At 37.4% G+C, this 27,782-nt stretch overlaps 1 protein-coding gene across 1 annotated transcript in view; it reads right to left on the bottom strand.

Moving 5' to 3' along the window:
- Positions 1 to 10,241: 10,241 nt before the first annotated feature.
- LOC145996967 (nuclear receptor-interacting protein 3-like) overlaps positions 10,242 to 27,782 on the bottom strand; it is a 40,869-nt gene continuing 23,328 nt past the window's right edge. The window contains exons 3-5 of the mRNA XM_083133557.1: positions 16,052 to 16,193; positions 12,854 to 12,943; positions 10,242 to 11,388 (exon numbers count right to left, since the gene is read on the bottom strand). Coding sequence (XP_082989683.1) covers positions 11,198 to 11,388; positions 12,854 to 12,943; positions 16,052 to 16,193 — 423 coding nt within the window. The 3' untranslated portion in view covers positions 10,242 to 11,197. The remainder of the gene's footprint in view (positions 11,389 to 12,853; positions 12,944 to 16,051; positions 16,194 to 27,782) is intronic.

Below are 27,782 nucleotides of genomic sequence, written 5' to 3'. Positions count from 1 at the left end.
CGGAAATATGTTATTGTGAAGTAAAGTACGTGTGTTACCTTTGCGTGTTACCTTACTGTGAACCGGAACAGCCAAAAGGCTTCGCGCAAGTGAATATAGCATCCAACACGACATTCCACAACAGCAGATATAATAATAAATAAGAGCCCGGAAGTTCAGGCATTTATTTTCATTAAAATAGGCAGGCAAAAAGGCATTTATAATGTGGAAAATAGGCACTAAAAATTAAAAAAAAGGCAAAATAAACCGAAAAAAGGCACATTTGGAAGTCGCTTACTTTCATCTATAATTTCTGGCAACATGTTAAAATCTACATTGGGAAGAGCATTTCAATTTTCTCCGTCTTGATTGCACATAACTACAAGATGTTTTTTTAAGTTCTCAACATTCATTGATAGTCGTCTGTCAGAGACAATGTTTTTCTTTAAAAAAAAATGATATTTCTACTTCCCCAGACGTTATTGGAGCATACATAAAACAAGCTAATGTAGCTGTGCTCATTTCGGTAACAGCATTTTCAACTTTTAGAATATCACAATTTTTTTTTCCAATTGTTTCAAGTCCTCATTTGCACTCACTACCCGTTTGCACTTTTCCGCAACAGCTGACCCCTTTTCTCCTGGCACTTCCATCATCTGCTGCATAGATTCCTCGAAGATTTTCATGGATGCTATAATTGTAATTGTCTCTGGCAATGCACCATAATGTGCAAAAGTAAACTTGAATAGCACAGGAGTTTTTTTCACTTCACGAATTGAAGCCGCTTCATTTTCTGGAAGAGCATCGATCACCTCACTGATTTTTTCAAGGTTGTTAGCATAATATATAGCTGCTGATATCCAGGTTCCTTATTTGGTCAAGACTGGTTGCGGAGGTAAACTAAGCTCAGATGCAACTTCCTTAAATTTTCGGGTTCGAGAGGGAGATTTCAGAAATATCTTCTTTGCGTTCGAAATCAACCTCTCCACTTCAGCAGTCAATCATGCAGAAGGAAATGTTAACCGAAAGGCAATATCCTAACTGAGCATGAAATAAATTTTTCTCACACTTTTCTCCTTCAGCAATGTTGAAACATGCATGAGTTCAATATTACTTAAATAAGGCGAAAATTATTCACATAATAAACGGAAGAAAAATAAGTGCCAACAACGTTTTTTGGGAGATAAATAATTTATATACACATTTTTTTTAAAAAAATGGTCAAATTTCATTGAAAAAGGCAAAAAAGGCATTATAATTAAAAATAAGCAGTGGGGTCCCAAATAGGCAAAATTGACAAAATGAAAAGGCTTCCAAAACATTCGAAACAACATAAGAAACGTATATCCGGAAAAATGTTATGAATATATGCAGTAAATAAAAAGAGGCATTTTGCCAAACTTCCGGGCTCTATAAATAAATAATAAAAAGAGACTACAGTTGGCAAGTTTTTACTTACGCGGGATCAAACGTATCCGTTTTCCGAATAAAATTCAGCGCAATTGTCGATGGGGTAAAGTGGGTCAAGGCCTCACCCCTTCAATCCTTGCATGAAATTCCACTAAAACTCGACGAGAAACCAAGAATATGTGCTCGCTTGAAAGAGCGAATAGTCGCGTAAGATATTTTTCAAATTATAATTGATCAAGGTTTTTCTTTCCACGACCCCTCCCCCCTTAACCAGAGGGTCTGCGCACGCCTGTGTTTTGGAATTAACTATATAGATTTGGTTGATTTTTATAACAATGAACTGAATAGTAAACTATAGTATATTCTGTAATTTTGTCAGTCCGGTTTCATTACAATACACCCAGTTCGTACAGTAGGATTAGTAAGTATAGCTCCCACCCATTTGAGGCTGTTTTTCGATTGGTTAACCTTCTCGTAAAACATATTGGAAAAATAAATGAGAAACTGTTCACGAGGCACAACAAATTTCGTATAGTTCAATGGTTCTACCCCGCATACATCTTAACATGATGTTACCTTGTCGAGAAACCACGAGATTCTCATTTTCCGCTGGCAGAAAAGCTTCAAAGTGTATTTTAGTGTTTTCCTTTGTGTATGTGTGAGTTGCGGTGGGTGGGGGGGGGCTCCCGATGGTGTAGTGATAACGTCATCGCCTTCTAATCAATGGGTCCCGGGTTTGACATCCGGACGCACATTGCACAGTGGTTCGAATCCCACTTCAACTGTAGGTTCAGTCCCGATTAGCCCAACTGTGCATAATGTGGACTTAAAACAATAATTCAATCAATCAGTCAACCTTGTGTGTGTCTGTGTTTGTGTGTGTGTGAAAGAGAGAGAAGGACTGAAGAGATTTATATTGTTAGAATTCTCCGATCCAGAGCAATTTGCAATTACAAATGTTTAAGTCGATGCTCAGTTGGGCTAATTAGTAATTGACCTTCAGTTCAATGTAGAATTTGAACCAATGGAGCACATCGCGCTACGACGCTATGGGTCCCAGGTTCGAATCCCGGCATGGGTGTTTGTGACTGATTGATTGAGTTGGTGTTTTACGTCCACTTTATGCACAGTAAGGCTAATCGGGACTGGACCTACAGTTTAAAGTGGTATCCGAACCACTGTGTGCCTCCACCGGGTATTGAACCCGGGACCCCTTGATTAAAAGGCGATGACGCTATCACTGCGCCTTCGGGGAGGCTCCTGTTTGTGAGGTCCATTCATAAATGTCATCATAACATCATAACATCACTCATCCCCACCTTAGTCCTAAGTAATATAACAGGGAAGGAAAATCAACGAACTCAATCAATCAATCAACCAATGGACAATGTGCTTCCACCGAGAATCGAACCCGGGATGCATTATTTACACGGCGAGCAACAACCGAATGACTTGTATCTCGATAACTGAACATGGATGGAACTGAAATATATATTTATTGGAATCCATACAGCTGCATGAGTAATATATGTAAGTATTTGGAAAGTAAAACTGGTTTTTATTTGGAGCTAAAAACTTGTGTGTTGCGGAAGGGTCTACACCTGTTAAAGCCACTCCTGAGTTTAATATCAGGTAGAACAATATTTCTGAAAATAATTTGAAAACATTTTGACGTCATCAGGTGTGCTACAGTTGAAATAGGATAGATCTAATCTAGAAAACCTGCTACTTTGTACCGAGTATCCAGTAGTTGTAATTGAATTGAAATATCATGTTGTTACAAACGATTTGCAGTTATGAGTCAAAGTAAGCCAACACCTCAAAGCACCTTAGGTTCAGATAAGCTAATTTGTACCGGATTTACAGTTGAACGCGGGATTTGAACCCGTGACGCCTTGATTGCAAGACGACGGAATTAGACACCGTGCTTCTTTCGTATTAGACTTTTTAACATCTTACATTTAGAGCTCATTAGATAATATTAATTGATGGGCAAGTGGAGAGAACAGCACATTCGCCCCCAAGTTGCGTTCACTTTGCCTGTTATTGCATTGCTTTAAGTTCATGAACGATGGAAGAATATCTTTGATTGGCCAAATATCTTGGAATGATGTACCAAAGAACAAGCCTCATTTTCCACTAAACTATACACATTTCTCTCATAAAAGTCGCCAGTGTACTGTACTTACTTCAAAACATATATATGTTAAACTACTACAATTTAATTTCTGTACTAATTATTTGCCTTATATTCTTGCAAACTATTTATTTAATTTTAGAAGAAACCATTCATTTCCTTATTTGCATGCATGCTAAATATCCATTACAATCATTCACGTCCTGGTATTGATCCCAGATAGCACAGTAATCTTGCATCAGCCTTGAATCAAACCATATAGTACGTAGTTACTGCGTGTCAAAATTGCAGAAAACGTGCAGCAAGCTTGTCACAGACAGCTACATGCTTGAAACAAGCTTGTATAATACTTATATCAAGTTCGCTTTGACAAACTACAAGCGAGCTCCATCAGGATTTCCACAAGCTTTCGTACTATCTGAGATATGTTAATGATACAGTATAAGATACTAAACTAAGAAATTAAGGCTGCATTTTGTGTCTTTCAAAGCTATAATAATGAACAAAAGACAAGTGCTTAGTACTTTCAGAAGCCACATTGTATAACATAACTTGATAGTGAGGAACAATTTACATGACTCACGTGTAAACTCGCAAACCAATTTCGAAAAACTATAAACTTTCAACAAGAGGAAGTGGAGAATCACAAGTTCGCTAATCGGGTATATATATTTCGCTGCTCTTGTATTCATCTCAAGATTGTAAGAGTCAAGAATCGTCTACATGGAAAATGTTTTTTCTGCATGATTTTATTCGACCCAAGTATACATTACCTGCACGAATACCTATATTCATCTTTGGTGAATTTTCAATGTTTCAACTTATGACTTAGAAATTTACTTGGAAGAGCCATGTTTAATTTTAATAGTGTATTGTTTTAAACTTATGCACTTGCTGGTACTGAGTAGATATTTTGTAAGGAAAACTATATGTATCCATACATCATTTTGCAGCTGTAGATGTTATTGATATGAAACCTGTTTTTCTCGGGGGTATGTTCATGGAAGTATTGAAAATACATTGCTTTATACGACAGGTGTTTCCGTTCTTATTTATCCCTTATCCAAATGGTGAAGTTAAACATCTTTATTAGCATTCAATGTAAACTGGATTTTATCAATTGTCTAGTGTTTTTACTTTTAACTATTCTAAACATTTTCAGAGAACGTTTCTTCTTAGGCATCAGGTGAACAAATTTCTTTCTGTCGATAGTGAGGGCTCACACCTACAACAGGACCAAATTTGATGTACGTACTAACCAACAAGGGTTTCATTCCGCCTAAGAACTTCATTATTTAGGTTCTTATTCTGTAGAAGACCCTAATATTGGGTTAAAATGTTACATGCTAAGTGTTTTATTATGTACAAGGGAGAGTGAAATGAAAGCCTTAAAACTCCGACAAGAAATACAGGACAGACTGTAAACAGCTTAAATTTACATAACTGTTATTTACAAAACGACCTCACTGATCAAGTGAGCTTCACAGCAACATTTTTGTCATTTTAAAGATGGCGCCTCCTGCATACACATGCACCAGCGAAAATCAGTGGTTTCTTACCCTCTGGAAACCGAAAACTTTTAGACATTCTAAGGCAAATGAAAATTCAATGTATCTATGCATGCTTAGCACGCCGGCAAGCTTGCAAAAAGAGGACGAAGTTCGACAATGGCCTCAGTCCGCAAGCTGTTGGGTGAAAAGACGTTTTGCGGTAGCTCATAAGTAGGGACGTGAAGTTTCCGTTTTAACAATAACACCGAAAAATTGAGGAAAGCAAAATAAAGTTTTAAAATGTATTTGGGTAGGTAAAGGAGGCAAGTTTTCGGTGTTTCGGAATCGCGAATTAATGCGAATTATGCCATTTTTCAGAATAACACCTAATTTTGGACTTTAGTGCGAAAAACGCCGCGAATTATGCACTATAAACTGGGACAACACTTCTTCTCTTCCAAAAGAACTACCTGAAGCGCTATTAGATCTTAATTTTTAGTCTAGCTGGTGAATGTTCGATTCAAAAGAGATTGTTACGTTTCATTCATTGCAGTTTGCGCAGACCTGAAATAGAATTCGCTGGGGAGATTTTCCCAGAAGGGAAGTATCCTAGGAACGAGAACATTTTCAGGGAAAAGCAACTATTTTGTTTCGGAGGGGGAGGGAGGGCGCGTATGTGTGTGTGTACACAAAACGGTATTTTGAGGTCGCAGAGGGATTTTTTCGCATTGTTAGGGAAATATGATGTGTCTGATTGTGTTCAAAGATTTGGGTGTTCTCATTTAACCCTAGAACCACAACGTGGGGTCATGGGCGACCCGCCTGACTACTAAAACGATTCTGCGCATGCGCCTCTATGATCAAGGAAGCTGCTGCTTCTAGTAACTTCGCTGCTTGATACGTTCTCGAAACGAGTGGTTGTAAAGTTTTGTCCCGCTATTTACATTCAGAGTTATAGGCTCTTGGGTCACATATGACCCCACGTTGTGATTAGTGTACATTATTCGTCTATGGTGAAAATGCTACGTAAATCATATTGTGTGGTATTACAGTTAATTACTTTCTTATCTGAACTTAACGTGCACAAATATAAGTGATTTGTTTATTTTAAGTTAAATATTGCGAAGATATAAGCAATAAGACACTAAATATTCACCTAGACAAATGCTTAATATTAAAACTAGCAAAAAAAAAAAACACTGTTAAAAACATTGTTCCGTAAACAATATTACTTGACATTTTGATGAATTTCTTTCTGTTTTGAACTTAATATACTCAAATGTAAGTAATTTCCTTATTTCAAGTAGAATAAATGGTATTCAATGCCTAAATAATTTGTTCAAATGTAGGGTCATAGGTGACCCCACGTTGTGATTCTAGTTCCAAGAAATGCACGTTGTGGTACTAGGGTAAACATTTCATATTTAGTGGCTGATGTGATTAAATAGTTTTCCAAATAGAAGAAATTTGGTCATTCCTCACAAAGGTAAGCCATAATTTTTTTTGGATTAGAACTAAAATTTGTCTCAATTTTCCAGAAATAAAAAAAATGTGAAAATCTTAAATCTAGAAGGAACAGTAAAAACAAATGTAAAAATAACCGATTTAAAATTAATAACACCGAATTTTGCACTTCACGTTCCTACTCATAAGTTATTCCAAATATTCTTCTTCTTGAGGTATACAGGCACTAACTCATACTTCAAAATTGTGGATCAGTAATGGGCCTATGCTAAAATGCAACAAACTTGTGTAACTTTACATGCAGAAATCTATTAGATAGAAAAAAAACAAATTAAGGTTTTCATATTACTGTCCCTCGTAATAAAGACTGCCTTGGTCAGCATCGTTAGTGTTTCCTAAGTTCTAACCAATCCAGTGTAGAATTCAATGGTTCCTATTGCTCAGGAAGTAACTTCAATGTAGCAAAATGTCAGTGGCGTACCAAAGGGTGGATGGGGGTGGCTGGGGTCATAATCCCCCCTTTGGCACAGTATTCCTAAAAAATGAACATCGGAGGCAGAAAAAGATGGCAAACTGAGGTTTGACTACTAAAAAAATTATACATAACCCCATCCCTTTCGAAAATCCTTGGCACGCTACTGCAAAATGTAGTGTAGAATTCCGTCATAAAAGATATAGATCCATGTTCGTCCAACGAAACCATTAACATTTGTGGAATTCAACATACTTGACAAATGGGGCAAATGCAACATTTTCACTGTATCCAAACTGAATTGTATCACCACACTTCTTAATCAGACTGTAGTCGAAGGTGGTTGCACATTACCATTACAAGTAGTGAAATATTACTGATAGATAGTTGAAGACTGTACACCAAAGGTGGGCAATGTTGTAAAATTCCATCTGCAACATACTGGTTTTCATTAAGTCTGCATAATAACAAAAAAATTGCAATATTGAATAACACATATTGTGTAGGTTGCGCACGATGAACAACTTAAATATAAGCTGGCACTCCCAGATCTTCAATTAACCTTATACTGGGGTGCAGAAACCCCTGCCTCCTCTACATTCAGTACCTGTGGTGAGTAGGCCATTAAAAACTATATGGTTGTCTGGCGCACCTGTATTCGCTACAATCCTATGCGAATATTGATGGATTGATTCATTGAATTTGTTGTTTTAAGTCCACTTTATGCACAGTAAGGTTAATCGGGACTGGATCTACACAGTTTACCGAACCACCATGTGCCTCCACCGGGTATCGAACCCGGGACCCCTTCATTACAAGGTGATGACGCTACTACCACTGCGCCATCGGGGAGGCCTCTTATGCGAAGAATGTGTTCTAAAAATGTTAAATTTTAAGATATAATTGTGAAGCAACTATAAAAGTGAGTAATTTGATAAATGTGAACTTTTTCTAATTGGTTCTTCAAACGGAACCAGGGGTCGAAATGGAGAGGAGCGGATCGGGAAGGCGTTCCGGTGCATAAATATCTGGAATCTTCCGTCTTGTCAGAAATGGAAATGGGCCTTTTCCTTTCGTATAATGTTTTACCTATTTCACTCCATTTTCCTTTTCAGTTTGAACAAAATTGTTAACACTCTTTTATAGTGTATATTATAACATTTATATAAACTTCCTCTCTGCATGGAGATCCGTTGATTAAAGATTCAAGTAAGTCAAGCAATAAATGTAATCCTTGATCCTACAGGACAGTACGAAAATATCTTTCACTTGCATCAATTGAAACTTATTTTCTTAATAAGCATATTTCAAAGTGTTGAAGATATGTACATTTAATTTTAAAAAATCTCCACTTGAGGGAGCTGACTACCATTCACTATTTCCGCCAGTTAAAAGGAAAGAAAATTTCAGAAAGCTGTAATTTATATTGTTTAATGCTTTTGTAAATATTTTAATACTAACTATTACCAATTGTAATACACCGCGTCACTTCACTAGTCTTTAGTCTCGTCGCTGCATTAGTTAGAGACAAAATTAAGACACCATAATAACGAAGGAAAAGCGTTCCTTTTTGTGAAAATTTCCATCTCTAGCCCTGCGTGAAACAATCGCCATGTTGACTCAAATTTCCAATGGGGTTATGGATGTGTGTCTCGGTTGCAAACAACTTCCGACATCGATCTGATGTGCCCAACTGCTCCATCCTAAGCAGTGGCTGTTTCACGAGCAGCTGAGAGACAACAATCTTTTGGCAGATCCCTTCACGGAGTGGGTGATGCCCTGAGCTCGGACCTATTTTCAAGCATTCTTGTGAGTTTGCACTGAGAGGTGGGAATCATTACCAGGAACAAACTGGTTTGTTTCGGACCTGAAACCGGTGCTATCTCGCAAGAGCTATCTTCGTGGCTATTATTTGCACACCAGCTAAGTTCCTTTCGACAGAGAACGAAATAATAGTCATTCTACTTCAAATCAACTGGTCCCACCTGTACAAATTTTGCCTTCGGTACATCAGTTCCTACAGGAATTTTGTATTGAGAAGATAATATGGAAGTGAAACCACACAAGAATTTTGCCATAAATGCTTCCAATTTATGTGTGCAATAACGAACACAATATGTTTAAATTACTATTTACCTCCAGCATACGCAGTATTTTTCCCCGGGGGCTCGTGCTACAAGGGTCGATATTACATAGTCGCTTTCTAGGGAGTGATAACATATTTCTTACTTACTATTTTAAACCTTCGTTTTATAAATTGTTCAAAGCAAAATATGGGGCATTTTAAAAGGGGGAGTTGCATTTACCATTTTGGTTTTTCGCGAGTTCCTTGCTCCTTTAATTTCAAAATTTTGATTTTTATCAAAATTTCGGGACAGCCTATAGCTCAATCAGCTTCCTCTGCTTACACAATTACCATTTGCTATAGTAATTTTTTTCCAAAGTACGTCACAAAAGTGTTTTAATCGCATTATTAATGTATTCCAACATTTTCCACACAGCATGCAACATTCCATTCATATTTCAGTAAAGCACCTCCATTTAACTACTAGGTTTCTCTGCCATATGTAGTGGCATCTATGAGTATTAACGTGCAAATTGTCCATGACTATTTTCATTAATTTTTATCTTACATCCTGTGTGTGTTTAAACGATGGATTTTTATGTATGCTGGTGCAGAAGTTGTGAACAGCTTGTTTTGAGTTTTCTTTTAAATCTTGAAGCTCTTATTGGGTCAAATAAAGTGCACGAACATGGTGATGGACAATTTGAACGGTAATACTCATGGATGGGATGCACAAGTAGTGCTGAGTATCCGTTTTCATTAATTTTTCGCTTGCATCCTACGTGTTTTTAATGGCTGGATGGTGTAGGTGCAGATATGATGGTGTAAAGGTTGTCAACAAACTTGTTGGGTTTTCCTTCAGTTCTCAAAGCTATCATTGCGTAAAACAAAGAGAATAAATATGGGTATGGACAATTTGTTTGGTGATACTTGTATCTCACTATACTGTATGGCTTACAAACAACAGTTTCTCCAATTATAATATTCCATTTCAGCTCACGTAACGATATACACGACTTTTGAAATAATAATTGAAAATTGTTTATCAATTACAGTGGACTTTGATAATGAATGATCCATAGAAAATTCAAGGATTTTAGACCTACTAATGTTTCTGAGTGTATTTTGCAAGAACTTATATTACCCTTTACACCTCATTAAATTTAAACATACTCTGTATCTGTAAAAAGGAGTAGAAACGTTCAAGAAGAGTAAAAACTTTCTTTGATTTTATTAGTAGCATTTATGATAAAGCTCAAAATGCACCAGATGAGTATATTGTTTAAATATTTTGGAAAGAAAACATTGCACGAAAAAAGAATACACAATTTAGAAAACAATTTCTTCCAAGTTAATTTGTAACAAGGTTTAGCGGCACCTTTCTTATAAAAGTATAAATAACTAGTGAATTTACACACGTTAAAATGACTGGTGAATTTTGTGGATGTTTATACAGGCACATTTTAGTGTTTAGAAACACATGCATTGCTGTATATTTACTATCTAAAGATGTTCTCCTTTAAAACAATGTACGGTATATTGTAATTTGATCACCAAGGTTGACATTTTTATGTAATTGCTCGGCTACGTCTCCTTTATATTGCATATACACAATTGTACGTAGCGTGTGTTGTATTCGGAAGGGAGTACATAGGTAACCTGTATTGCATATACCAAGATGAGCTGTCGTAAGACACGTTAGTCAGTTTTCATAAGTTTCCGGATTTTTATGGTTAGCTGTTACAGAATTTTTTTATACCCCATTTATCTCAGCGCACCTTTAACGTGTGGAAAACCACTAATTACTCTAGTACGACAATGGTCCTACGGACACTGCCTTAAATGAAGTCTCCATGCGTTAACAAGCACATATAAATACATATCACAGTTTTCTGTGCTGCACAAACTTCATCCCTGCTTCACAAACTTCATCTCTTCTTCTCAAACTTCATCCCTGCTTCTCAAACTTCATCCCTCCTTCACGAATTTTATCCCTGCTTCACAAATTTCGTCCCCCGCTTCACAGACTTTGTCCCCTGCTTCTCTGCGTCTCAAACTTCGTTTCCTGCTTCAGAAACTTCGTTTCCTGCTTCACAAACTTCATTTCTTCATCACAAACTTCACTTCTGCTTCACAAGTTTATATATTTCTTCGTAAACTTCATCACCACTGCACAAACTTCAGAGTGATGATAGCGTCGAGGGTCTCTGTGAAGTCCTGATAACCTGCATCACTTCCCTCACCCCCATGAACGGCGCCTTCACTGCAGGGGGTCCCGGAAACATGAGGGCGTTGTCCCCCAGGTTGATGCTTGCCTGAGTCTTCCTCAGAAAATCTACTCCGAGGACCAGTTCAGTTGGGCTGTCGCGAACTGTTCGAAAGAGAAGATAACATAAACACTCTTGAAGAGAATTGTAATATATTTAGCAGATATAAAACAAAACGGTTGCACTTTTCTACAATATGTTTCAAGTATTTTTATTGGTGATGAGTGAAATGTTATTTTCGTAAGATTAACCTATCTCATTCAGGACAAATAACTGATATCATGAAAAACCAATTTCCTTCAACACAATGGAATTATATGTTACGAGCAGAGAGGGAACTTAGTGATTTAACTACAATCTCCAACAATCCCTAATTTGTTTCCAACGCTGACAGTAGTCAGTCAATAGCTAATTTAAGATGTTTCAATAGTGGCTGGCTTTCTTATGTTTCTGTGTATCTGGATTTTTTTTATTTCACGTAGCTTTTTGTACCACTTTTTGTTAATCGTGCTCTGACAACGGGACAGTATGTATTCACTTCACGAAGCATTTCAGTTGAACATTGGAATGCAGTGCATTAGTAAATAAGAATTTCTAGGTTTGGATGCGCCCAAAATAATTTTCGGCGTCTCTGAGTAAGTCACCCTCCTCTCTTGTTCATCAAATGCCACTGTTTATAACTATTGTCAAATTAACAGCATTTTTCAACTGATTGTAAAGAAATGTTGAACCGTTGTAGTATTCTGAAAAGAATAAACATTAGCAACTGAAAATGTTCAGAAAAGCGATTAATTGACTAGAATAACTGGTCACTCATTGATATATTTCTTTGGAATTTTATCTAAATTTTGATGTTGAAAGTAAATAACATCATGTTTTACTCTCAACAACATATGTGAAGTCCCTGAAAATATGTAATCCTTGTTTAATAGTAATGTAGTTTTTGATTTCGTTACTATGTATTAATACCTAATTTATTTATGTGCTTAGATGTATTCAGAAAAGACATCCAAGATGTCAAATAGATAAAGTAAATATAAATAACTTTTATCCAGCAGTAAACAACATTAACGAAACAAGTCCTAATGCATAAATGGACAAGAGATAGCAACAATTAGACATATCTTCCCTTTTTTAAAGTATCATTCCAGGAAAATGGAAAATATTTTTCTTTATTAAGAAATAATGATGAAAACCCATCGAAAATAAATTGCAATGTATTCATGACTGGAAAATTCAACCTCTCAGGGTACCTCATTAGAGCAGGGAATCCAATTGTTAGTCATATGATTGTTAGTGATGCTGTGGATGAATATAGCGATTATACTTGATTATACTCTTTTCCCCCTGGGAAAGATATCTCTTAAACAATGCTAATGTAGAAGAGATTGTCATTCATTAAAATATATTAATTCTCCGGAAGACAGAAGTAGAAGACTTCAGTTAATCTAATTTGAGTTTCAAAAATTGAATGGGATTACGTATATGGCCCTTTTTTCCCGTGTAAAAAATAATCTGAATATATTAATTAACATGTACACGAAGGATGAATTATTGTAAATAGCTTACCAACGAAGAGCTGAACCACTTGCTTCAGGCCTTGGAAATTCAGGTCAATATACTTGAGTTTCCCTTCGACAGAAAGGCGCGATTTGTGCCCTGAAAATGACAAATTATAAATATTATACAACTCAGAATGGTTTTTAATGGAAGGGAGCAATAAAAATTAATTGATAGTGAATAAAATCTTGAGTGTTTTCATTCTTCGAAAAATGTGTTACAACATTAACTTTCAACAATTAGTTAATATTGTAACATAAACAAGCATGCAACTACGATGAACTTCATGGATGTTAATCAGAAAACATACCAGTAGATTTCGAAACTATAAGACTATATTTTTTTCGAATATATCTTAGTCCAGACAATGTTCTATCTAATTGTTAAGTTCCAGTATTATCGTTCACAAAATATCACATGGTTTCTGAAATATTGATGGGTCACAATAATGTCGATTATTTACTACCATTAGCGGGCATATAGATCGACCGAGGTCACATGACTTGATAATTATTTTAGTCCCTGATAATCCAGAACATCTTTTTCTCACGAAGTTAGTAGAGTGAGATGCACAGGTATTACCAGGAAAATTGCCCATCAGTAAATATATATTTACTTTGTTTTACGTAATGCAAGGTCCATGAAATGCAATAAAACGTCAGGAAGCAGAGGAAAATTCTCTATACCACATCAATAACATTTTATTTCTTAAAAACAAATAGGATGCGAGAAAAAATTGAAAATAGTGATGGATAATTTGTGTGGTAATACTTATGCATCTCACTGTACTTTTACTTTACAGGCCTCAATATTGATGCTTCATATTTATAAATATAATCGTTTCTAAGAGATCCAAGGTTATAAACATATCGAATGTTTAATTACTAATATTCAATTCATGCAAATAAATATCTGCATAAAGTTCATTAAATGTTTATTGTAAAATTACAACTTACTTAGCAGTCCTATGTGCATTTCAGTCTCTCTTTGATGGTGTACTGGTAACGCTGTGGCGGTAAAGAGGTCCCGGGTTCGATTTCTAGTGGAAGCACACAATGGTTCGGATTCCACTTTAAACTGTAGATTCAGTCCTGATTACCCTATCTGCGTATAAATTTGACTTCTAAACAGATCACGGCGTAAATGTACAGTTGGGCCCGAATGAAAACTAATTGTGAAAATAGACTCCAAAACTGCCGACTTATTGAAGTTCGTGAATACCTCCAACTTACATTACACCAACATTTCCGAATACAATAGTGTCCCACAAGTCAGCCCTGTATGTACGTCACCTTGATATACTGATTGCATTTCCAACTGGCGGCTGCCCTACATAGCTCTATCTGCCCCTGAATCGTCTTCCGGGGTGTGTGCTTCGATGAATGTCAACAACCTCAGTTGCGAAGCAAAAGCTGTAGGAGTAACATCGCTCTCCCGTTACAACGTTTCCAAGCGTACTTCTGTTTTGCCACTTGCATACCGACTTATGGGTGGTCGTTCCGGAAGCTTCGTTATGCAGGAACACGTGTGCAGTTATCAGGAGCGTATATTCTAGGCTAGCTACGCTATCTGCGAAGCCTGAAGTCTAGAGAATAAAATACAGGAGAAAAATCGATCAGAAATTGTAAATAATATTATTCATATCAGTGAAATGATGATGGTGATTCTGGAGTTGGCAACCTGATTTCTTGTTGAGTTGATAACCTGATTTCCTATGAGTTGGCAACCTGGTTTCTTATGAGTTGGCAACCTGATTTCTTAGTAAACTTATTTCTATTCATAGCCTGCTACCATGTGAGATAGCCCAGACCTTGGACTCAGTACGCCACTGGCAGTTATTCCATTAATCCCCGTTGATTTATTGTTGTAGAAAACCTCTCGCTTTACAGTACGCTTTGGCAACACGCTGTGTATCAACGCTCATTTGTGTCGTCCCGCCAACAGCGTTCGGTGCCCTGTGACTGGAAAATACCCGATGTTAGTAGGAGAAAATTCAACTGATCGCTGATTCGCTGTTTCCCAATCGACACCTGCAAGTACGACTAGGTATAACAGCCATGAAAACAGATTTTTTTCTTCCCTTGTGCTCTTATCTGTGCCTGAAAGGGGATTTGTTGACACAGTGACATCAGAAATCACCTCTTTGTTCTCTTATCTGTGTCTGAAAGTCGATTTGTTGGCACAGTGACGTCAGCAATCACCTCTTTGTGCTCTTATCTGTGTCTGAAAGTGTTTGTTGGCAGAGTGACGTCAGCAATCACCTCTTTGTGCTCTTATCTGTCTGAAAGTGGATTTGTTGGCACAGTGGCGTCAGCAATCACCTCTTTGTGCTTTTATCTGTGTCTGAAAGTGGATTTGTTGGCACAGTGACGTCAGCAATCAATCACCTCTTTGTGCTCTTATCTGTGTCTGAAAGTGTTTGTTGGCAGAGTGACGTCAGCAATCACCTCTTTGTGCTTTTATCTGTGTCTGAAAGGGGATTTGTTGGCACAGTAACGTCAGCAATCAATCACCTCTTTGTGCTCTTATCTGTGTCTGAAAGTCGATTTGTTGGCACAGTGACGTCAGCAATCACCTCTTTGTGCTTTTATCTGTGTCTGAAAGGGGATTTGTTGGCACAGTGACGTCTGCAATCAATCACCTCTTTGTGCTCTTATCTGTGTCTGAAAGTGTGTGTTGGCAGACTGACGTCAGCAATCACCTCTTTGTGCTCTTATCTGTGTCTGAAAGTCGATTTGTTGGCACAGTGGCGTCAGCAATCACCTCTTTGTGCTCTTATCTGTGTCTGAAAGTGGATTTGTTGGCACAGTGACGTCAGTAATCACCTCTTTGTGCTCTTATCTGTCTGAAAGTGGATTTGTTGGCACAGTAACGTCAGCAATCACCTCTTTGTGCTCTTATCTGTGTCTGAAAGTGGATTTGTTGGCACAGTGACGTCAGTAATCACCTCTTTGTGCTCTTATCTGTGTCTGAAAGTGGATTTGTTGGCACAGTGACGTCAGTAATCACCTCTTTGTGCTCTTATCTGTCTGAAAGTGAATTTGTTGGTACAGTGACGTCAGCAATCACCTCTTTGTGCTCTTACCTGTGTCTGAAAGGGGATTTGTTGGCACAGTGACGTCAGCAATCACCTCTTTGTGCTCTTATCTGTCTGAAAGTGGATTTGTTCGCACAGTGACGTCAGCAATCACCTCTTTGTGCTCTTACCTGTGTCTGAAAGGGGATTTGTTGGCACAGTGACGTCAGCAATCACCTCCCTCTTGAGTCCAAGCTTCGACACAACAGCGGACGTGATGGTTGATATGACGGCGCTTGTATCCACCAGCGCGTGGACGAAGAGGCCATTGCACTAAAAAGAATTAATAGATTATACTATTGAAAGGAAATACAGTAAATTAAAATGCCAAACAATGAATCGCAAAATTCGAAGATAATATTTTCACCGGTTCTAGAGATAAACGTGAACTAAAATTGGACCAAAAGTTTTACACATGATTCGGGAAGACATCACTCATTCTAAAGAACGATAAGATCTACTACTAAGAAACGATCTATATAAATCATTTCCAAATTACGAAGAATCAATATTCCACGAGCGTGGTGGCGGAGTGGTTAGCGTACCTTAAACACTGTGCGAATTAAGCGTTTTGCTTTGAGGGGGATGACGTATTTGTGATTACATTTGAGGAATGCGAATTTGTATACATGTTACCAGACAGTAATAGTGCAGTCAAAATAAGGAAAATAAAGGAACTAATTCACAAGAAGCTGAAATTTGAAATAAAAAAGGAAGGTTAGGTTCAAAATTTCAGCTTGTTGTGACTTACAAGGGAGGTTATCTAAGTGTCCCCCTCCGATTTCCATGAAACTTGGCATGTGTATAGAGGGGCCCTATGCCCCCTGTTTCTTCCTATGCCATATTAACGTGGCTTCGCGGTCAGATCCCCACTTCAATTTCTCCTCATCTTGGCATTTGAGGGGGGTTGCCCCCCCTAAAACAGTTTTTAGCTGAAACACAAAATCACGTACTTCTTCCTTTGGGCCTCTCTTTAAACCTGCCAAGTTTCATGGCAATCGGAGTGGTCACAGGGGTCAGATCCCCGCTTCAATTTGTCTTCATCTTGACATTTGGGGGGGGGTTGCCCCCTAAAACAGTTGTTTTTAGCTGAAACACCAAAACACGTATTTCTTCCTTTGGGCCCCTCTATACACCTGCCAAGTTTCATGGAAATCGGAGGGGGACATGGGTTAAATGCACACTTCAATTTGTCCTCATCTTGACATTTGAGGTTTTTTTTTGCCCCCTAAAACAGTGTTTAGCTGAAACACAAAAACACGTATTTCTTCCTTTGGGCCCCTCTATACAGCTGCAAAGTTTCATGGAAATCGGAGGGGGCACAAGTAGTTGTATTTATGATACTATAAACCCGAGAAAGTATGAACCCCTCCTCAAGCAGATTTGCTATACTTAAAACAAGCTTAACATGAGCATATGAGCTTTTTGTTCAAGTGTGGAATCTTGTCTAATCTAAGATTTTTGTGAAAATGCCCTCGGGAATTTCCTCAGAAAGTATGACCCTCTCAGATTGATTTGTTTATACTTACAAAAGGCACTTCTGTGAGATTGTTATCCATAAATTTGTTAAAAATATGCCCCTCTTGTGGCCACACTTAAAACTGGCCATCCACACACATACACACACACACACATATATACACACACACACACACACACACATACACATATTTATTTCTGGTTTAAGTTCTTGGATACCAGGCTCAATTTACATATCTAATATTAAGACAATGTAATTCTTCTAGAATTGCTCCGTGACTCTCTCATTTCTTACATCATAAACATATGATTTTTCACCTATGAGAATGACACTACAAATGGTGTCATCGGGTAATGCCTCGTGGAATTCACAGATAATTTTAATGTTTGTCCTGTCATTAACTACAACCTGTTTCCTTTTTGAAGTGTTGATTACAAACATGGGTCTCCGTGTTTTGAATTCATCTGGTGAGTAATACATATCAGTACTGCCAGTAGTGACCCTTTTGAAAGCCGAAAAAGCCTCATATAATTTGAGGAAATCATCCTTGGACATGTCTAAATTGTAATTTTCTCTAGGAAAGACCTCATTTCTGCCATTTTTAAGATATATGTTCTTGATGTTGCAGTTATCAAATCTACTTGAATTTTTTTCCTGATTATTGTGTCTTCCAGTCTGAAACAATACCACCACAAAATCCGGCATGTCATATTGTATGCTGGAGAATGAATTTGTGGCATCAAATTCATAATAAGTACCAGATGCGGGCTTCTGTACGCATTGATATGTGTAAAATTGCAGAGGAATCTGTGGATTTTTTATTATATCTGCTTTGTATTTAAGAGCGTAACTGGCCTCATATTCAACAACCGGGATTCTTAGCTCCATAGTCTGAATAATGCACTTGCCCTCATCAGGTAGGGTATTAGGCATAGCTTCTCCTGTAGGGTTTAATGTGCTGTACCTCATCAAAGCATTGTTATCATTTGCAGCTCTTCTAAATGTAATTCTTAAACCACCCTTCCACATAATATCTTTGTAATCCGAGAAGAATCCTGGCAACAGGCGCATTGGGAACAGCACAGTGTGGTTCTTAGATAATATCTTATCACCAGCCTCAAATCCCCCTATTTTGTAGTATGAAGCCTCGGTTTTGGACAATTTTAATGTAGCCAAAGCCGTGGAGGTAATGCCGGGATAATCCACTCTGTTTATAACAACACCATGCTTTCTGATCTCAATTTCAGAGAACAGATGCGGCACAAAATTGTCTACAAGTCTTATATTAGAATTTGCCGGATAATCTGTTCCATCGAGCTTAACAACATCAAATTTGATGTATAGATCTGCTCTGTGGGGGTGTATAAAGCCATCCCCAACATCAAGATCAACCTCGATCTCTGTGTTGGGTTGATTTAAATTTGCAAATGTCCTCCTGTTTGGAGGGAATGATTGTAGCTCATAACTCTCAATATTTTCCATTGTATGTATTTTTATTTAAATGTTAATTTCTATGATAGCAGTTGTTGTGGCTCCAGCAAAATCAACTAATTCTTCTTTTTCATTAGTGACCATCAATTCAATATTATCTATTCTGTTGTGGCACACAGGAAAATATAATGTTGGGGATGGATTGTAGATGATTGGCTCCATAAATTCGGAATTAGGTTTGAATGTTGCAATGATGCCGGTTTGTTTGTGAGTGCCTATGCCATTTGATTTGGTGATCATACCCTCGGCCACATTACAGTGAATATTCAGAGTCTCTATGGCTAAGAATTTGGGTATATTCATAGCAGTGTGTTTGATGGCCGGTTCGAGTTTTGTGTTGTTCTCAAAGCCTAGCAGCTCTCCTATAGTACCCAGATGCACTGTTTCTGTAGCAGATACAATCTCTACTCTGTGAGTGACAGAATTTTGACTTAATACTACACCTCTGGGTAATTGTGCATTTAGAGTGGACAGATTATATTGCCCTGGAGTGAAGACAATTTTTTGATCCCCTACTGCAATTTTGTTGTTGTGGTGTGTAATATTGGGGATCAGGTACATGCCGTAAAATGCTCTGAGAGCTATTGTTTTGGGATACACTATGTCATCATGTAATTTGAGTTTCAATATTGAATTTTGGCTGGTGAGATGGAATACCCCCATGATGTTTCAGATACCACAAGGCCTTTTGAAAATTTTCAATTGACGGTTTATTTATTTGAGACATATATCTGAGAACAGATAAACACAAATGTCCGCAATTAACATCTTTGAAGTTTTGAAGACGGGCATTATTGTAATAAAGATTAGTTGATTTTAGATATTTTACTAAATTTTCAGGTGGAACACCTCCAAATGAATCAAACACAAATGCCTCATTGTTTAAATATTTAAGATAACAGATCCAGTGAGTGCCCTGATTTTTGTACTCATCCAAATTAACAATGCCACACTCTTTGTTGAGTGGTTGTTCCGGTAAAGAATCAGACATGTACACACCCCTAAAATGTTTGATGCCCAGTGGCTTGATTAAAGCTTCAATATCTTGGTTTGTAAGCGGCACTTGTTTTTTTTAAACTTACTCATGGCTCTCTTAACACCTTTGCCTTTTTTCTCCATGGCCAGGTTATGGCGCCTCTGCTCATCTAATTCTGCCTTATTCTTCTTGGCATCTATTACTGTTTTTGCTATGGCAGCTGAACCCCCAGCCAAGCTCCCAACAGCCCCGAGAGCAGCTAAGATGGCCGGGATAGTAAATATGAAACCCCCCACATGTGATTTTTTCCTTGATTGCTGTAATTTTTTTAATTGGGGGGTACTAAGCAACAATTTCATACCATGCCCCTTTGCAATACAAGAGCTTTTTTTCTTGCGCTGCTTTTTGGTCAAAAGGCTGTCAATAGTTTTAAGAGATTTGAGACCTGCATAAGGTATTTGATACATAACACCCTTGGCCTTCATTGTAGGTTTATTATATATATATTCACAAACCCCACCCCAGTTTTTGTTTGGTGCTCATAGCTATGGTGGTTCCCAATGCTGCTATTTTTTCACTCAAAGAAGCATCTTTGCTTACAAATCTACCAAATGCAGCCTCTTCTAATTTCTTGTCTGCAACATGTCTCTTGTCAAGATCAGAATGTGTGTTGTATGCTATGTCATGGTCTCTGCAAGCTGCATCTAGGGGATTAACACCGGGATCCCCTCTGTTTAATCTATGGTCCAGTTTTGTGCCTGGACCACAATACTGATAGCCTGGAATGTGTAGTTCAAATGGCAGCTTGTTTATGATGTCATTAACCAGTCCCCGACCCTCAGAGACATTCCAAAATTTAGGTGGTAGAGTATTAATAATTTTTATGAGATATCCAATCCCCTTAGGGTCATTCACTATAAAATTAGATAATTTAGTGCTTATCATGTCCATAATTCCAACCTTTTCATTGTAAAAATTGTGGTTCCCAGCATTTTCCTCCCCAGCTATCACCAATAACCTATCTACAAGTTTCCTGACATCATCAACCCACACAAATTCTTTAGGCAGGGTGTTGTAATGTTTGATTCCACTGCCAGTCTTGATCTGTGACCATATGGGCTTGATTAAATTATTGTATTTTGCTCCACTGCTCGACTTGACTCTTTTTTGTGTGGGATCATTGTTCTGGTATAGAGCATCTGATTTTATTAATATTTCTTTGTAATGCTCATAATCTTGATCTGTATAGCTGCCAGGCCTTTTCCTAGTCATCAGTTCCCACAACCCAGGTGTTCCGGGGTACTTAACAAAACCACCTTTTTCTCCGAGACGAGATTCTGAATAAACAATCAGATCATCTCCCATAAAAGTTACTCTGAAATTACCAATTCTGTGTATGATACTGCCATCAAGCTCTGTGTCGGCATATAAGCCAAACACCTCATCTTTATTGTCTTTAGGTGTGGTTAAATATTTTTGAGCAAGAAGACCCAATTCAATAGGATCCTGACTAGCTTCAATTCTTCGAGGAGCAACAGGACTAGGTGTATGAATACTGGAAAGTGGGGTGAATGGATAATCTAATATGTTCCTTGCAGCTACAGGTACAAGCTCCGTGATCAAATCTTGATTCTGCTCTGTAACAGTTTTGATATTCTTACCTAAATTATTAATAGCATCAATTACAGGCTGTTCTGTTTGTTTGTGTTTTTCATAAATTCCACGGTTCTCTGATTTCCATCCCTTAAATCTTTTTACAAGATAATCTCTTAACTTAAGATCATCAATGACTGGTCGTTTCATAGTTGTTTATTTATGTCTCAACGTCTAGAAAATCGTTGATTTTATTTCTGTATTTGCCACTATTGGGTGTTCTTGTCATATCAATTGTGACAAACCCATAACTGTCCTGGTTCCAGCACTTGCTGCAAAACTTGGAAAAATCATTGTAGCTCAAGTCCCCACCTACATATTCATCATGTATGTGCCTGAGGTTTGTATGATCTTGATGAAACACACATATAAAATTGCTGTTGTCTCGGATCAGTTGCTTCGGTATTTTGGAAAAAGTCTGTGCCAGGTAGAAGCAATCAATGTTTTTGTGTCGGCCCTGTGTAAAGAAATTTCTAACCTTGTTTTGATTATCCAATATAACATCATCAAACACAACAACAGAATTATCGAGACATTCATCAAGTGGCTTAACATCTGGTTCAAAAGTGGCAATATCCAATCCATCATATAGCTTCATCAGCTGCTGATATTTTAATTGTTCCAAGCTCTTAGAGAAAACATACAAGTGCCTGTCTTTCCAGTCTAACCAGTTGGGGGCCAATAAAAAATTATCAACCACTAGTGTAGTTTTACCACAAGCAGATGGCCCAACAATAAGACACCTAATATTATCAGGCAGCAGCACTCCATTTATCTTATTCTGTTGTTCAGGTTCTGGCAGCCTTTTTATAACATCCCAGGTGCTCATATTATCACTTTGTCTGCATCGATCCAGCTGTTTTCCGGATGACCCAGCCATTTGACAAATAACTTGTTGCCTTTTCTGCGGATGATTTTTTCTATGAGATATGTGTCGGGCTGTTTAGTTTTGCTGAGCTCTTGTTCATAGAATCGGCCTTTGAGAATTTCTCCTCGGTGATCTTTTATTATATATGTGTTAAGGGTCCCGGGTTTAACTTGAACCACTGTAAATAATTCGGTGCTCCAGTTTCTAGTAAAGCCTCTTTTGAATAAGTGCTTATATTTGCTGATTCTTACTTGATCACCCACTCTGTATTTGGCCCTTCTTGTTGTTGGCTGGTATCTAGGATAATAAACAGTCCTGATCAAGTTTTGCTCATCAGATGAAGTTACTTCGGAGGGTTTCATGTTGATTGTGGAATGGACCGAGTTGTTATATTTATGTAGAAGTTCTGGAAGAATATTAATCCATTTATAATTACCTTGGAGGGTAAATTGTTTATACATAAGATTTTTTAAGGTTCTGTTGAATCTCTCTACAATTGAGGCTTTGAGATCACTGTAACTCGAGTAATGTTTTATTGACCGGCTTTTAATAAATTGTTGGAACACTGAATTATAAAATTCTTTGCCATTATCTGTTTGCAAATAGCGCGGGGATCTTCCTGAATGATTGATGATTGTCCTGAGGGCTTCTGTAACACATTTTCCAGTCTTGGATTTGAGTGGCACAGCCCATGCAAATTTTGAAAATGTGTCTATCACAGTGAGTAGATACTTGTAGCCCTTGTTGATTTTGTCTAAGTTTTTCAACTGTCCACTTGACAACTCAATCAAGTCGCTTTGCCATAAATCATCTATGCCCTTTGTGACTACTGGGAGTCTCTTAAAATTATGTCTGGCTTGTCTGTGTAATTCATCAACAATAATTTGTCTAGACATGATATGAAAACAAGAATATTGCAACTATGGGGTGTTCAGCAGCTGAGACTGCAGGATTTTCTAAATATAATTTGTCCCCTATTTGTATTTTAAATTCCAGAGATCCATCATCTTCAGTATAGGCTGTTTCTAATGTATTGGGGTCTGTAAAATCCTCCAATTCTACACTGCTGATTTTTGGTTTGTTGTCAGCATTTGTTATTGATAAGGTGGGGTAGTGGTGTGCCTGTGGTTGATGCCAATATTTGATCTTGATTGGTCTCAATGTGCCTCCAACAAAAAACTGGTAATAAAATTGTGCAGGGGACAGCATATATATTTTGCCACCTGGTGTAAATGGTGAATCATATTCTTTGTTGGGGATGCTGTACAATTCAAGAATTACTGTATGTTTTGGATTCTCGATTATGCCTGTTATTTCCTTTTCTGCTGTAAGCAATCTGCTTGTTACAGATTCAAGGTGCTCATTGATGGTCCTAACAACATCATCATGGCCTGGCTTGATTTTTATGTCCACAGCAAGTCTCTTGTATTGTTGCACAATTTCTTGTAGCTGGGTGGCAAAAACAGACAGAGCATTTGCTTGATTGGATTCCATGGTTCCTAGCTGTTGCTTGATATTAGCTACAATTTGTTGCAAATTTTCAACAACTGCCAATTTTGAATTTTGAGCAGTAAGATCATGGACCTGTCTTCTGATATCCTCAAACAAGGCATGCAGTTCATTAATATGTTGATTGGTTGGTAGAGTGGCAACTGTCTGAGTAAGTTGTTTGATCTCTGTTTGGATATTCTTGATATCTTCTGATTTCAATATCCTATTCACAGCTCTCTTAATATTTTTAAGTTCCTGTGATGTAGGAAGATTTGATACTGTATTTTGCAAAAATTCAAGTGCCAATTTCATATTGTTTAATTCAGAAGCATCAGCCACATTTTGCATAGCATTTTGGAGCAGGGCTATATCTGCCTGAGTGGGTGTGGATTGTTGTAAAATTTCAAGCTTTGTTTGGATATCATCGATCAAGTGATGAAAATGAGATAGTTCAGATTCAGTGTTGAGGTTTTCAAGCTTTGTGATCTGTTGCTGGACACTGACAAGTGTGTCTACAATCCCAGGCAATCGGGATTCTAGTACATTTGCCAAATCACTTTGCACTGCTGCTATTGTACCCTCAAGATGGGTTATGGTACTTTGAATTTTTCCAAAATCTTCATATGTTTCAAGTTGCAGCTTGATGTTTGCTACACTCCGAGTTATTGCATTCAAAGCATCAGAAGATGGCAAGTTGTTCATAAAATTTTCAAGCGTCTCAATTTTTTCTTTAACCTCGGCTATGGCATTGTGCAGAGGGTCCAGGTTAGGTATCTGGAGTGATTGAATCTGTTCTTTTAGAGTGGAAATCACTAGATCAAAATCTTCCTGTGATTTTATGCTTTTGACAATTGTTTGGAGCTGTGCCTGGACATTATTTATCTGCTCTTCTAATTGGTGTTTCAATTGCTCAGAGTTGTTAGCCTGGGTCTTAAATTTAGCTTGAAGAGCTGCTACAGCTTCTTCCAAACTTTGAAAATTATCCAATGTAGCCAGATCAGTATATTTCTGAAGCAGCACTTTGAGTTCAGAATCAATTTTAAGAAGAGGGTCCATGCATTGTGATTGTAAATTTGTAATTTCTAATTGAAGACTGGCATTCAGTGTGGTTTGTAAAGCTTGTAAATCACTTCTTAATTTCTTGACTCTGACATCAAGCATCAGAATCTCATCACTGTGATCTTCATGCCTTGTATGGCCAAATATATCATTAGGCATTTTGTTTTAATGGTTATTTATTATAGAGTATCTGATTCTTAATTCTATAAAAAAGGGTATAAGCTTGTCATAGGATCCAGGGACCTCAATATATAAGCAGTCACCAGCAGAAACAGTATATACAGTGCCAGAAACCATGTTTGAGTGCTTAATTCTGTAAATATTTCTCCCTACTGAAATCTTGACATCACCCTCAGGGGTTGTAATAAATTGTAATTGCCCACCTACAGGTAATTGGTAATGATTTAAATTATTGTTAAATATGTACAATATTTTGCCTGTTTCTTCATCATTATCTGTAAGTATGCTGTTCAGATGAATAATTAACAAGCCACTCAGTTTAGACATTACAGATTGTAAATCAGGAGAGGGTTGTGGTGTGGGCAGGTCCATAATAGCCTGTTTTTTGAACCCAAATAAGTTCATAGGCATGTTTATTTATTTCAAATCATGCTCTGTAATTGGGCATTGTTTCCCATTTTTCAAATCACAATGCCCCCAAGGTAAAGTATGTATGTTACATGACAAAATGCATCTCTTGTCATCATGTGGGTCCAGGGTCACTTTTGTTACAATATTTGAAGTCAATAAGTGATTCTCACTCTGAATTCTATTTTCTGATGTTCTGATTGAACTCTGTGATTTGATGCAATTTTTATAATCTTCAAATTGGAGATCTTTTTCAACAGTTACTCTGCCAATGCCCTTGGCCTTTTTGGCAACAGCACCACTACATGTTTCAAAACTGTACATCTTGGCACTTAACCCAGCAAATTCCACAATAACATCACCAAGTGTCTCATCTTTTAACTTGCCAGGCACCTTTTTGTTGTGGGGTTGAATCTTTGTATGTTCACTGGTATCAAAGTATTGAAACAATTCAGGCTGTGACATATCTTGATAAACATCTTCTGTTTGAATATCAAGAATAAAACTATCCGTGTCCATGTACAATAATTTTACACGATCACCATAAAAAGGTTTCAGCACATCATAATATAATATTAACATATGTAATTTGGACAATTCCAATATCACAGCCCCTACATAAATAGGTTTATCAAACTTGATCTTTGTTTTCATCATGTTGAAAAGTGCCATGTCCTCATCATAAATTCTTCTGTAATTGAAGTTGGGCTTTGCAACCAATTTTTTGCTCCGGCTGGGGTCAGTAATTATTTTAACATCGGTATGTTTCCTGACATTTTCAATTGTTTTGCCATATACAGAATTCACCATCAATTTAAACAAGCCCTTATCAAATTCGCTCTTTGCAGATGTTCGAAGCTCCGTGTTTGTATCAATGTATGGCTTCAACCATCTTGAGTGCCTGAACCTCAAAACTTTTCCAATTTTGGTCACTTGGACACCATGTTTCATCAGGAATTGGAGGTTTTTATAATATATGACATAACCCTGTTTTGGCTCCAGTGTCATCATGAGCTTCTTCTGTTTAGAACCAGGTGAACACTGAACCTCGGGAATTGGGGGCAGATCAGAAAATTTATTGTGCAAATGATCTGGAATTGTCAGATCAAGAAGCTCTAAGAAGAGGCCATATTCACTGTCATCAAAGTCCTGAAGATCTTCAATCTTGAAATTTTCAACCCATTCAAGCCCTGCATATGCCAGTTTTTGCATCATGGCATAACCATAGAGGTTGTTTGCATCTACATACAGTATATAATTTGATGGCCGTGCTGGATCATAATCAGGCATATATTTGTTATTTGCTCTGGCATATCTCTGGGAACATTGCACCATCCCTCCTCTTATACATTTCTCCATAAACAGATACATATCTTGATCTTGGATCAGATCCAATTGCTTTTTGGTGTTGAAAAACATTGCAGACCATGCTAGGCCCGGGGCACTGTAAAAATACACTGGGTCCAGTCCATAATTTTGCATGGAAGATTTTCTGAATGTTTGCAATATATCAGCTAAGAGGGTGACATCAAGTTTCAAATAAGCCATGTGATAATCACCAAATGTCTTGCATTTTAAATTGTTCCACATCAACTGAGCATGGTAATAATCTTCATCAGTAATTCCAGATCCTCTGATTCTGCTGTAAAATGCTTCTTGTGGTGGCAGGGAACACTCGTCAAATTTAGAAAAATCTGTGACATAGTCATATGGATATACACCTTTCCGCCTAATTAATTTCAGGTCCTGATTTGGAAACGAGGCACGTGTGATTTTCAAGTCATCATCAGATAATTGAGAGGCCAGTGTAGCCAGGCTAGCAGATAAAAATCTGTAAGAATCAAGAAATCTTATGTGAATAGGAACACCATCAACTTTAATTATCTTGCTAATAGATATATATTTTTCATCATTTTCAGCTAAAATGTTTAAATTCTGCTTCTCAAACCCCTCGTATCTGATCAGATGATGGAAATCATAATTGGATGCTCCATGGCAAAATACGGGGATAAATCTTGGTCTCTTGATCTGAATATTACAGCTATTACACAGGGCCTGTTTATATCGACCATCTGTATGAGAATGGTGATGAACCTTGATATTTGTATCTGAAAATTCACAATCACATACAGGGCATTTTTCTGCATTGTTGAAATCTTCAATCTGTTCCTCTGTTAAAGGCAACATAGGCTTTGATATTAATAAGATGTTAGATGCTATGTCACGGCACTCATTTTCTATTCTATGTGCAAATAT

The sequence above is a fragment of the Lepisma saccharinum genome, chromosome 13 (genome assembly GCF_977018435.1).
Source record: "Lepisma saccharinum chromosome 13, izLepSacc3.1, whole genome shotgun sequence".
In the NCBI taxonomy this organism is placed as follows: Eukaryota; Metazoa; Arthropoda; class Insecta; order Zygentoma; family Lepismatidae; genus Lepisma; species Lepisma saccharinum.
The sequence above is the reverse complement of the archived record's forward strand: the minus strand, read 5'-3'. Positions and strand labels throughout refer to the sequence as shown.